Here is a 13971-nt window from a genome sequence, read left to right on the forward strand (position 1 = left end):
TTGACCATATAGTCCGCTCTTGAATTTGATCTTCCAAAATGCATCACCTCACATTTGCTTTGTTTTGGCAGTAATTAAAATTATTCAGACTATTAAACATTCATTGACACTTGAATAGACAAGCTTTAACTTTGTCTGCCATGTTCAGTATGTACAACTTCACGGCCTTTGTGTGTTTCGATGATAAGTCTCTTGGTGAAATACTGTTATCGCATAGTTTATGGAGGATCAGGACAACTAGGACAGATACTTCTGGATTTCCACATTTAACTGCATTTGTGGGTGCTGGAAATTGCTGTCCAAATTGCTGCCTATTATTGGTCAGTACTGATAGCCTCACCATTATCTTTCAGGCAAAATCCGGGCCAAATTGTTTCCTCTTCTCACTGCTAATCTGTATTGCTATATTTGACAACTGAAGTAAATTTCTGAGCTGACTAACGTAAACTAATCCCTTAATGAACAGTTCTCACAGTGGCAGTGGGTATGTGTATGCAGCCAGATTCTGGGAAAATTCTTGTGCAGTTAAGTAGAACTGAAATTTTTAATTGCTCAAATTGCCTACCCCAAATCAGAACTCTCACTATCAGGAAAATGTCCACACTCTACACCCAAGTAAATACAAAATTACAATTTTATTTGATAGAATTTTAAATTGATATTTCAATGACTGGCACGCTCATGTTGGTCACCATTAGAAAAATCACAGCTCGATTACGATGGTTTCCAGATCAGGTTGCAGCATTTGAATCGCAGTAATGATCATCTATCTCAGTAAGGATAGATAAGAAGCAAGGGAAGACACATGTCCTTTCTCACACTTGGGGAATTGCCCGAGTACCCTTGTACAGATCTTTGTTTGCCATGCAAAATAAAGGAAAAAATACTCCATGAATGTTATTTTTCTTATTTTAGATTCTTGATATAAAGTGAAATTATTCTTCAATTTATTTTCCAATCGGTATGAGAAGAAAGTTTGATATTAGTTAAATCCATCCTTCATGAGGACTGGGTGTGTCCCTCGAAAAAAACAGTCCCTTCACATGTGGGGTATGAATTTGAATCCAGCAAAAAACTTGACAGGTAGGGGGAAAGTCCATCTTGGATGCAATAATTTGTATTTGAAGTATTCTGTACAGTCTCAATCCATTTTTTATCTACAGTACGTGGGTGGCCATATTTCAGCAATTATTCTCAATAAGAGATTGTAAGTTTGGTGCATGAAATGAAAATGATATTGTGGTGTGACAGGAAATGTAGATATGTACAAAACTGGAAACGATCAATGGGGCTTCACTGTTCAGGAGGAAAGCTCATTTTTAAAGTAATTATGTTTCAAAAATAATGTCCTACAACAGGTGAGCTGCTACTCAAAAATACATCATCATACAATGTCATTATACAAAATATATGACTTTGGCCTGCTCAGTAAAAAGTACTAGATTTAATTCAGAAGGAGTTTGCTGCTACACACCACCTTAATTCTGAAGATCCAAACTAGCTGCAGATCAACGCGTTTAGTAAAGAGGGATGTCTATTGGAAACTGAATTGAGTTAACCAAACTCAATACACTTAGGTCCCTCATAGTTTGCAAAGAGAAGAGACTCTGAACTAAGCCAGGCTTCGGCTAAACTTTACATCAAAGCCCTCAAATCTTGTACTTAAATTAAAATTTCAAGCGTTTACATCCATGCTTATCTTCTGTGATGCCATTTTTCATTTTGATAATACCAAGCTTATGGTTGGACTACATTCATAGAATCCACAGAATCCCTACAGTGCAGGAGGCCATTCAGCCCATTGAGTTTGCACTGATCCTCCAAAAGAGCATTCTACCTAGGCCAACTCTCCTGCCCCATCCCACCACCTAACCGACAGACCTTTAGACACTAAGTGGCAACTTGATGCATGAAGATTTCAGTTCTTGCATTGGAAACAATGGAGGTTTATGGATTGAAGCAATTTATTTGTTCTTAATCTCTGTGGCTCAGTTGCATCAGGTACCAGAGGTAGGTCCAACCAAATAGTCCCGTCTCTCCCTTTCTTGAAAAGGTCTCCTTCCCTGGGGGTGAGGGATTTAAGCTGAGTGGGCTACTGAGTGGGTGCCAGTCTTCAGTTCCTGATATTATGATCTGAATATCTCCCCACATCTGCTTTGGCCTCTGCCCCATCACACAGCTCACCAACATTTGTTAGCCTATTTGCTCAAGCACATTTCCCCAGCCAGTAGTATGTTGGCTGTTGCAGAATGTCAAGTATGGATGCCAGGTTTCCCAGAATACCATCTGGAGATTGAGTTTATATTTATAGTTGTTGTTTTGCTGCAACGGCAGTAGGCAGTGAAGGAATGATGATATATTTCCAGGTTGGTATGTGACTTGGAGGGGAATTTGCAGGTGCACCTGCTGTCCGTATTCTCATTTTTCTCATTACTAAGTTTCATTGTTTTGGAAAGTGCTGTGATTTTGGTGAATTGCTGCAATGCATCTTATAGATCATGCACTGCTGCCACTTTGTGCCAATAGTAGAGGGTGTGAATGTTGAAGGTGTGATAGAAATTGACTTTTCTAATCAGCTATAACCATGACAGTAAGGGAAGATGAAAGAGGTTTAATTGAGAACTCATTAAAAATAATCAACTATAATCATATTAAGCACTACTTCAGTGCAACAATAGCTGGGAATCCACGAAGTGTTAATCCAGATAATACTCTTTAATTTTTAAGGTATAATATTTTGCAAGTTGCTTGAGACTGCAAGGCCAGTGACGTCAACTAGCTAAAAGGCCCCATTATATGGTTAAAAAATGGGCGGATGTCCAGAACAAGTAGTCCCGTTTCTATAGTAACAGCTAGTCGAGGGCTGATAATTTCTTAACGAAAACTGTGTTTTTCTAATTAAATTGGCAAGCAACGGAATGAGAAATTGGCACCAATACATTTAAATACATATATCTCTTAAATTGATAGACAGACAGTTTGGCCAAATTGAGTGAATTATAAATTAGTTAAAGCCAATCAATGGTAAAAAGAAGGCCAGACCTTAAGATAATCACTTACCGAGATGGAAAGACTCATTCCGGAATCACCCTATCTATATTTCTGAAACCTATTTCTTTGCTGCTTGCTAATCGCTATCTTTCTTTTGTTTAAATCACTTGTTATGTTATCCTGTGTATTATGATTTGACGAATTAACACGATCTGTAATCGAATGAAAACTCAACCACTGAATTCGCTAAAGACAATTAATCTGACTAGCTTGCTGCAGGGCTAGTCAGAACTTCCTAAACGTTGTATTGAAAATAAGCTTATCAGTGGCACAGCTGATAAATAAAGTACAAGTGAACTTTGCCAAAAAGCACAGACTTGACCTCTGTTATTTGGGAACTGAGAAGGGATAACGAATATCCAGGCTTCCCAATAGACACAGAGATCCATCAACTGGCGCTGTGAGCAAGGTGGTAGGCGGGGTGCCAATAAAGCAGGCTGCGTTGTCCTGGGAGGTGTCAAGCTTCTTTAGCGTTGTTGGAGCTGCACTCATCCAGGCAAGTGGAGAGTATTCGGTTACACTCCTGACTTGTACCTTGTAGATAATGTACAGGATTTGGGGAGTCATGGGGCAGAACTTTATGATCTCCTATGGGCATGTTTTTAGGCAAGGAGCCTCATAAAAGTCTATGGATGCCTTTCCCACCACATACCCTCCTGCCACCCTGACCCGGTCACTTAAGGGCCATTTCCCACCTGGCCTCAGCTTTGCGGCTGGCAGAAGGAGAGCGGCAATCAATGTGTGGGAAATCCAGCATGTTAGCCTGCATGGGTCTTGGGTGGGAAAGGGGTGGTGTGCCTCCTTCATGGGGCCCCCTATTCTGATCACAGGCCACACATCCCATTTCCCCCTCCAGAGAGAGCTCCACCATCCCCTGTGCAACTCTCACCTGAGTGCCCCTTACCCATCCGGCCTACGCAACTAGCCCCATTGCCCTGACTTGTCCTCCTCGCCTCTCAACTTCCCCATTGCCTCTTCTGGTCCCAACCTACCTGTCATCTAGTTCCTGGTTCTTTATCAGGGGCTGCATGCTGCCCTAATAGTGACGACAAATCCCGGTGGCACTGCTGGGGCCAGACGGCTGCCAGTCAGATTGGCTAGTAGCTCTTACAGACAGGATTTCCTCCGCAGATAGGGCAGGACACTCACCCCTAGCTAATGAATGCTTCGCAGGGCATTGGCTGGCAATTGTGCAGCCTGCTGGAGCGGGGGAGAATATCATCATGATTGGTTTTGGTGGCAGTGTGGGAAATCCTGCCACCTTAAAAATCCTGTCCATGAGGTTAGCAGCTCACAAAGAATGAACAGCTTCTGATGTGTTCTTGTCTGTGTGTGTGTGTGTGTGTGTGGGGGGGGGGGGGCCGGTACAGTTAAATTTCTAGTCAATAGTAACCCCCGTTATGCTGATGATGGGGAATTTAGCAATGGTAACGCATTAAGTCTCAAGGGGGTTTAGTTAGATTATCTCTTGTTAAGAGTTGGTGTGGCACACTTATTACTTCCAAATACTTGTCCAAGCCTGAATGTTTCCCACTTCTTATTGTATGTGGACAAGGACTTCACTATTATCGAAGGCATTGCAAATGGAACTAAACACCCTGCAATCATCACTGAACATCTCCACTTCTGATGTTATGATGAAGGGAATTCATTGATGAAGCTGCTGAAGATGGCTGGGTCTTGGATGCTACTCCCAGGGACTCCTTCAGTGATGTCTAGAGACCGAGATGATTGGCCTCTAACCCTCCTGTGTTAGTTATAACTCCAGCCAGTGAAGAGTTTTCCCCCGGATTCTTACTGACTTAAATTTTACTTGGTTTCTTGATGCTACATTTGGTCAAATGCTGCTTTGATGTCAAGGGCAGTCACTCTCATCTCGGGAATTCAAAGTTTTTGTCTGTAGTTGGACCAGTGTAATTGAGGTCTGGAACCAAGTGGCCCTGGCAGATTCCAATTTTATCAATGAGCAGGTTATTGTTGAATAAGTGTTGCTTCACAGCACTGTCAACGACATCTTCCATCATTTTGCTGATGGGTGAGAGTAGACTGATGGGACAGCAATTAGATTTGATTTCTCCTGCTTTTGGTGGACAGAACATACCTCAGCAATTTTCCACTTTGTTGGTTGGATGTTAGTGTTGTAGCTGTATTGAAACAGCTTGGTGAAAGACGCAGCTAATCCTTGAGCATACGTCTTCAGCACTACAGCCAAGATGTTGAGGCGCATAGCTTTTGCTGCATCTACTATTCTTAGCCATTTCCTGATATTATGTGGAGTGAATCAAATTGGCTAAAGATTGGCACCTGTGGGTGTGGGGGCCTCGGAAGGCACTTACACGTGAAATTGCTTGCAAACGCTTCAGCATTATCTTTTACATTGACATACTGAGCTTCCCCATAACTGAGGATGGGAATGTCTGTGGAGCACCTTTCCTTCCCGTTAGTTGCTTATTTGTCCATCATGATTCATGACTGGACGTGGCAGGACTGGAGACTTTGATCTGATCCATTATGGAGTCTCTGTGCTCTGTCGATAACATGCTACTTTTCTGGTGTTTAACATATGTAGTCCTATGTTGTAGCGTCACTAAGTTGGTACGAGGGTACCTCACTTTGTTTAGGTATGCCTGGCGCTGCCTATGGCTCCTTGAACCAAGGCTGGTCCCTTGACTTGGTGGTAATGGTAGAAGTGAGACATATGTCAAATCGTACAGTTACACATAAATGGGAAAATATAATTCTGCTGCTGCTGATGATGGCCACAGATAATTTGATAAGTTTTTTTTCCCCTCTGTTGAGCCCCAGGCCCAGTCTAGAAATATACCCTGCTAACTTGCCAATTAGGTCAGCAATGGTGCTACAGTAGTCCCCCGTTATACCGCGCTCCGCAATACCGCGGTTCGCGATATACCGCGGGGGGGCTTATGGACCCCAACTGTCAGTTGTGTCAATTTCAGCGGCCGGCTGATTATTTCAGTGAGAGCAGCTTCCCTCTCTGGATCAAAGTGAGCCGGCCGCTGAAATTGACACTGCCGGCTGCTCTCTCCCTCCAATCAGAAACATTAAAACTTAAAAGTTGGATTGGAGGGAGAGAGCAGCCGGCAGTGTCAATTTCAGCGGCCGGCTCACTTTGATCCGGAGAGGGAAGCTGCTCTCTCACTGAAACAATCAGCCGGCCGCTGAAATTGACACTGCCGAGGGGGGGGGTGGGTGTTGGGGGGGGGGGGGGGGGGGGGGGGGGAGAAGAGGGGGGGGCAGGTGTTGGGGGGGGAGAAGAGGGGGGGGCGGGTGTTGGGGGGGAGAAGAGGGGGGGCGGGTGTTGGGGGGAGAAGAGGGGGGGCGGGTGTTGGGGGGGAGAAGAGGGGGGGCGGGTGTTGGGGGGGAGAGGAGGGGGGCGGGTGTTGGGGAGACCCCCCTGTGGGTGTGGGGGAGACCCCCTGGGGGTGTGGGGGAGACCCCCCTGGGGGTGTGGGGGAGAGAAGGTGGACCTGCGGGTGTTGGGGGAGAGAGGAGGGCCCTGCGGGTGTTGGGGGAGAGAGGGGGTCCTGCGGGTGTTGGGGGGGGGAGAGGAGGGGGGCGGGTGTTGGGGGGGGGAGAGGAGGGGGGGAGAGGAGGGGGGCGGGTGTGGGGGAGAGGAGGGGGGCGGGTGTGGGGGAGAGGAGGGGGGCGGGTGTGGGGGAGACCCCCCTGTGGGTGTGGGGGAGACCCCCCTGGGGGTGTGGGGGAGAGGGTGGACCTGCGGGTGTTGGGGGAGAGAGGAGGGCCCTGCGGGTGTTGGGGGACGGGGGAGGAGAGGGGGGGGGGGGGGAGGGGGCGAGCCGGAGGGTGTGGGGAGGGGGCGAGCCGGAGGGTGCGAGGGGACAGGGGGCGAGCTGGACGCTGTGGGGGAGGAGGGTGTGGGGAGGGAGCGAGCCGGAAGGTGTGGGGGGAGAGGGGGCGAGCGGGACGCTGTGGGGGAGAGCAGGAGGGTGTGGGGGAGAGGGGGCGAGCCGGAGGGTGTGGGGAGGGGGCGAGCCGGAGGATGTGGGGGGAGAGGGGGCGAGCCGGAGGGTGTGGGGGGAGAGGGGGCGAGCCGGAGGGTGTGGGGGGAGAGGGGGCATGCCGGAGGGTGTTGGGGGGGGGAGAGGGGGCGAGGCGGAGGGTGTGGGGGGGGAGGGGTCTAGTTGGAGGATGTGGGGGGAGAGGGGGCAAGCCGGAGGGTGTGGGGGTAGAGGTGGCAAGCCGGAGGAAAAAAAAAGAAATTGACACTGCCGGCTGCTCTCTCCCTCCAATCAGAAACATTAAAACTTAAAAGTTGGATTGGAGGGGAGAGAGCAGCCGGCAGTGTCAATTTCAGCGGCCGGCTGATTTCAGTGAGAGCAGCTTCCTTCTCCGGATCAAAGTGAGCCGGCCGCTGAAATTTTAATTAGATCCACGATGGGGGTTTTAAATTTATTTAAAAATCTATGCTAGCGCTTCCCATTGTGAGTCTACGGGGGTCTGACCTCTCCCCCCGCCCCCCCGTAGACTCTCAATGGGAAGCGCTAGCATAGGTTTTTAAATAAATTTAAAACCCCCATCATGGATATCCGCGGCTCGGATACAACGCGGGTGGCTGTCTTGGACCCCAACACCCGCGTTATAAAGGGGGACTACTGTACTAAACCACTCTTGGTGAGAGACAATGCAGACCCACCCAGAGTATATTCTGTATCCTTGCTACCCTCAGTCTTTTTTTTTTAAATTTAGAGTAGCCAATAATTTGTTTTTCCCAATTAAGGAGCAATTTAGCGTGGCCAATCCACTTAACCTGCACACTTTTGGGTTGTGGGGGTGAAACCCACGCAGACATGGGGAGAATGTGCAAACTCCATACGGACAGTGACCGAGGGCCAGGATTCGAACTCGGGTCCTCAGTGCCTCAGTCCCAGTGCTAACCACTGCGCCACATGCCGCCCATCAGTCATTCTTCTGAATGGTGCTCAACATGAAACAGCATGATTCATATGCTGAGGGAGGGAAATCGGTGGTAGTCAGCAAGAGATTTCCTTTCCCATCTTTGACATGGAGCCTTGAAATTTTATGTGGTCCACAGTCAATGTTGAGGGCTCCCAGGACTGCTCCATTCTAAATGTATATCACTGTATTACCAGCTCTGATGAGTCTGTCCTGCTGATGGGAGAGGACATAACAAAGGGATGATGATGGAGGTGTCTGGGATAACAGAATAATACTTTCCACTATGAGTCTGACTAGATCAGTCTGTGCCTTCACAAGACTGTGGAAAAGTCTCCTAATTTTAAAGCGTCCCCAGATGTAATGAGGAGGAATTTGCTGAGGCTTTTGGACTGGGTTTGCTTTGCGAATTTCCAGAGCCTAGGTTTATGTCATGTGGTCTATCAAGCTTAATTCTTATTTGACTTTTATGTTGCAGTTTAATACAATTGAGGACTTGCTAGGTCTTTTCAGAGGACAGTCGAGAGTCGACCGCATTTTTGTGGTTGCTTCATGCCAGATTCGGCAAAGCATTGCTGAATTCGAGGGAAAAATACTGACCAAGTTGGTAACAGCAACATTTGTCAGTGGCAGAAGAGGACAGTCTGGTTTTCATAGAAGCTGGCCTAATTTGATCCATTTTGTCTATAAAGCAGAGATCAACTGAGGGGAGTGCTCTTTGGGTGGTTCTCATTGGGGAAAGACCTGCTGGGTCCTAAAGATCTCTTTGAAGAATGCAGACCTCTTTCCGGGTAACGCTGGGATTCTTCTGGATCTTTGGTATTCTCTTCTGGGAATATGTAAAGTATAAGTTGAACAGATGAGTGTGAAGATCTGAAATTACTGGGTCTGGGATGCCCTTTAGCATCTGACGTTTAGCAGGCTGAGGAACTTTTCTAACTTTGGAGGCTGCACGTGCTTCTGTTGCACTCGTATCCAGCGGGACAAAGAGATGCAATTGTCCAGATTGTAGGATTCCTGATTTATCAATCTTGAAATCAAATTACTTTGCAAAGTTCTTAGTAAAGTTCTATTCTGCAACTTTGTTTTGAAGAAAGCTTATTTTTGAAGAAACTGATACTTCCTGATATCATCACAACAAGAGTGACTTCTAGAGTGGAACTCAGTGCAGTCACTGAAAAGTGTTACTGCCTCTCAACTCCAGGGATTATTTGATATACATCCAGTTAGTGATACTCCAGATCATATTGTATTCTGCAGGCTACATTGCACCCAATATCAACTCCAGAATGCAGGCTGTTGTGTTATGCTGCTTCGGATAACACAGGCTGCTACTTGATGCAGTCTTAATTAAAGGATGCTCCAGACTCTGAAATGAGTTCAACTGTTTATTGAACTATTAACACAGTTCTCAAATGAGTTTGTCTCTCTGCTAATCTAACTGTAGTAACTCAGTCTAACTGTACCAGCTTGCTTTAAGCCACGTGCTGGGGTGTGATGCTACTGATCAACCCTGTCTAACTCTCTAGATGTCTGTCTGTGGAAAGAGGCAGGGTGTGAGTGCCTCATCCCTTTTATAGTGTCATGCCCCCTTGTGGTGATGCCACCTTTGAGTGTCCTGACTGCCCATTGGCTGTGTCCTATTCTGAGTGTTCATTGGTTGCATGTTTGCATATCGTGACACAGGCTATCTGGATTCATTTCAATTTTAAATAAAATCCTTCTGGAGGAATGGTTTCTCAAGCTAATGATTCATGCATCAGTGTCCTATCCTGGATGGAATTCTCCATTTGGGAGACTAAGTTCTCCTGCAGGAGCTGAATTGCGCCAGTTTTATGATTTCCTTGAGGTCGTAAAGTGGAATGCTGGCCCTGGGCACCTTATATCATAGCTTTATCCAGTCCACAAACCTGGATCCAATTCCAAACCGCTCCAGAACTGCCATCAAGTGCCCTCATTCTACCCGGTCAAATGCCTTCTTAGCATCCAATGCCACAAACACCTCTGTTTCCTTCCCCTCCGCCGGTGCCATAACCACATTCAATACCCTCCAAATGTTCGAAAAGAGCTGCCTCCCCTCTCACAAACCCCATCTGATCTTCACCTATCACCTTCGGAAGGCACTCCTCCAGCCTACCTGCCAGGACCTTCACCAATATATTTGCGTCCAAGTTTAAAAGTGATATGGGCCTATACGACCCACACTCCGTCGGATCCTTATCTTTCTTAAGTAACAGGAAAATCGATGCCTTCCCCAAAGTTTGTGGTAACACCCCCTTCCCTATCACCTCCTCAAACATCCCCACTATCAGCGGTACCAGCTTATTTTTGAATTTTTTTATAATATTCCACCGGAAACCCATCCGGCCCTGCCACCTTCCCCGACTGCATCCTCCCAATCACATCTTTTATCTCCTGTTCCATTATCACCCCCTCTAATGTAGCCCTGTCCCCTTCCCCTAACCTCGGGTACTCCAGCCCATCTAGAAATTCCTGCATCTCCTGGTCTCCCTCAGGTGGCTCTGACCTGTGCAACCTCTCATAGAATTCCTTAAAGACCTTGTTAATCTGATCTGGAGCTACCGCCAACTTCCCTGCCCTGTCCCGCACTTGGACAATTTCCCTTGCCGCAGCCTCCCTATGGAGCTGACCCGCCAACATACAGCCCACCTTCTCTCCATGCTCGTGAACTGCCCCCCTTGCTCGCCTCAATTGGCGCCTTCCTGGTAGATAGTCGGTCAAAGCTCGCCTGGAGTTCCTTCCTCTTTTCCAACTGTGCTGGGTCCCTATCTTCTGCATATCTCCTGTCTACCTGGTCTACATCGTTTTCTTAATACTTCATTATATTTCCTTGACTGTTTTCCCCAGAACATAATGCAGAATTGGTTCAAAGAGCAATACAGACTTGGCTGCAAGTGCACGAAATGCAACATATATACTGGCTATGGTGGTAACTCACATTGATGCAGGGCTCACTATATTGTTTAACATTGATCTTCATGGTGTTGTATAATACTCACTAGTAAGTAAGACATTCCTTCAGTGCAGCATTTTCTTTTCTGCATTTTACAACCATTAATAAGCCCTCTTCCTGGCAGCATTTGGTAAAGGCTGTAATGACACAAGAGTTCAGTCAGCCACAAATTATTAATGCATTCGTTCTTGTGAATATTACCAAAGACATGAATGAAGGTGTTAACCTTACACAGACACACATTGTGATATGGTTGGATCCCTTATAGAGGTTGATTGATCAAATGACTGATAAAAGATTGAAATCAGGTCAAATTATGCCATGGTATAGTTCTTCACCATCTAAATGAACCCAGAAGGGAATAAGTCCTGATTTGGAGCAATAACTAATTCAAGGAAAGCACCTGCTTGGTTTAGCTATTTTATAACAGCATTTGGTCAATTAAGAACATACATACAGATATAGTACTATCACAGTCTTCATTCAGCATCAAAAAACAAGATAACTACCTGGACACTGTGGTTTCAAAGAACCTCATCAAAGTATTAGATAGCTGTAATAATGGTTACTAGGGCAGAAAACTGTCGTAATTAGATATAACTCAATGCACTTTAACAGTGTGCTATTATCTGTCATTTGTTGGTGCTGAGACTTAGCTGCTTCAAAGTAATGAATCTAGAATCTACCCACACTGCTCAGCATCACTCAAATGACGTTATAACCTCTGTTGCCATATGGCCAGGTAAGGGAGAAAATTAAGAAAAAGGAAATGGTGAAAGACAAAAAAAAGGAAATAAACAATGGGAAGCAGTACAAGAAAGAAAAGTAACATGAGAAAGAAAATAAAGTACTATTCTTTAAATCCTGAGTAGTGACAGCCATCAACACGGCAATACCCACTCAGCATTACACTAATCAAATCCTCGTAACAGCCCAGAATAAAACAAAACATTCATCTTGGAACTGTTGTGTTCAATAAATTATTAATCCAAATTACTGATAGGAACTAGATATTGTAGCAGTATTCTGTGTATCACATAACTTTAGAGTTCTTAATTCTCTCATTGAATAAATCATTGTGCAGGCATCAAAGTAGCAAAAATTGATGGGATTGTCTCAAATGGGATTCTACCTACCTCCCTGGATTAGTCAACATAACCGTACCTATTTCAAGAATTCATTTTCATTTTCTACCTTTATCAATCAAGCTACTTAAATATCAAAAGGGAGAATGCTGGAAAATCTCAGCATGTCTGGCAGCATCTGTAAGGAGAGAAATGCGCTAACCTTTCGAGTCCAGATGACCCTTTACCAATTTACATACGACCAAACGAAGAGCAGGAGGAAGCCACTTGGTCCCTGCTCCGCCAATTAATAAGATCATGGCTGACCTGATTGTAACTTCAGTCCCGCATTCCTGTCTACCCCAATAACTATTTTGAAATTCTGGAACTTGTATTGCAAATAACTACAGCAGCCATTCAAGAATGATCTGAAAATTTGTTAGCAAATTCTTCAATCTAATAAATAAAGTAATTTTCATTCGCAGTGAAACAAGCTACTGCACTAATTCCAACAAGCAGTTTCTACAGCTGACTTTTTGCAATGGAAATTCTTAAAAGGGACTAAAACAATCTTGCTGCTCAGGTTAGTCTCCTATTCTTGAAAGGAGAAGGAAAATTAAACATACTGCCGTGATTTAATTGAAATTTTTAGGGGCACAAAAGGTGCACTTAAAAAAGAAATATCCGAGTGCTTAGAGAACACTGGACTTAAAATAAGGTTGCCTGCCCAAGTTACTTTTCAGTTCAGACTGCTAAACCTGTTAAAATGGAGTGTGATTAGTTCTGAAATGCCAAATTAAGGAATTCAAATTTAACATACAGTTGCATACTGAAATACTACTCGGTTTACCTACTACAAATGGTAATAGCCCCATTAACTCAGTTTCCAATTTTGTAAACATTCTTATTGCAAATGCTTTTTCTTTTCAACACAATGCAGAAGGTTGCTGAATTTATCCTGTGATAAAACGGGCAGAAGCCCTTAGCACATTTAATGGATGAAACCTTCCATCTTCGTTTGCAGCTGGGATTTCCCAGTGCTGCTGAGTGAGTTTTGGCTGGAACGCCAAGCTTTCCATTCTCGCTCACGACGGATCCTGCCATGGACCAGACCGGAGATTCTCGCCCAATATCTTTTGCCCAAACAAGCCAATGTTTTCGATGGGCGACTATTAATAAACAATTCACTTACAACTTAAATTTTCAAAATCTCAACCATCCAGGTTTTGGCTCTTTATCCAATGCAACATTTCTGCAGCTACTGATCTGTTCAAAAATACATTCACCTCCACCTTTGATGCCCTATTTCCTGTTGAAATTATTACTCATTCTCACCATTCCTCTAGGTTCAGCCTTAATCTCCGCTTCTAGAAGTTTAAAAGTTGGAGATTTGAATGGGTATAGCGGACAACTGGTTTAGCCCTTCATTCTCTGGGCCACGTAAAGTACGATTGGGCCTTGCTTATCAGCCAAAACTATTCTACTTCATTGTTCCATTTTCATTCAGGAATACAAAGATAACCCCAGCTTTTTCTCCCTAATGTAAACCATATTCTTAAACATCTCTATCATCATCAAGTCAGCATCAAACCTGACCGCTAAAGAGTGACATGCACAAGGCAATCTTCAGTTCAGCAAAGACTTTTTGAGGTGAATAATGAAGACAAGGAGTACAATCTGGAAGCAAGAATAGGGGTGTTAGGGCAAGGGCTCATAATGGCAGCAGAGGGGCAAGTAGGTGGAAGAAGACGACGAACAAGAGAAGGCAGAAGGAAGACTGAGTGGAGGGAATTTGCAGACCAAAATCCTGCATGAAAAGTTCACAAACAAGTGTGTCACAGGAATACCACATCATTTACTGGAAGGGAATGGATAAAGGCTCCAGAAATGGTGGATAGATGTCTAAATGGGGCATGGGTTTTCACAGGTGATGGGCCCGGATGGGGA

General features: G+C 45.1%; 1 protein-coding gene across 1 annotated transcript in view; it reads right to left on the reverse strand.

Annotated features, from left to right (window-relative positions):
- The window catches only part of cmc1 (C-x(9)-C motif containing 1), a 101375-nt gene that overhangs the window by 8173 nt on the left and 79231 nt on the right, over positions 1–13971 (reverse strand). The window contains exon 3 of the mRNA XM_038797311.1: positions 11007–11097. Within this exon, the coding sequence (XP_038653239.1) occupies positions 11007–11097 (91 nt within the window). The remainder of the gene's footprint in view (positions 1–11006; positions 11098–13971) is intronic.

The sequence above is a fragment of the Scyliorhinus canicula genome, chromosome 5, assembly GCF_902713615.1.
Source record: "Scyliorhinus canicula chromosome 5, sScyCan1.1, whole genome shotgun sequence".
NCBI lineage: Eukaryota > Metazoa > Chordata > Chondrichthyes > Carcharhiniformes > Scyliorhinidae > Scyliorhinus > Scyliorhinus canicula.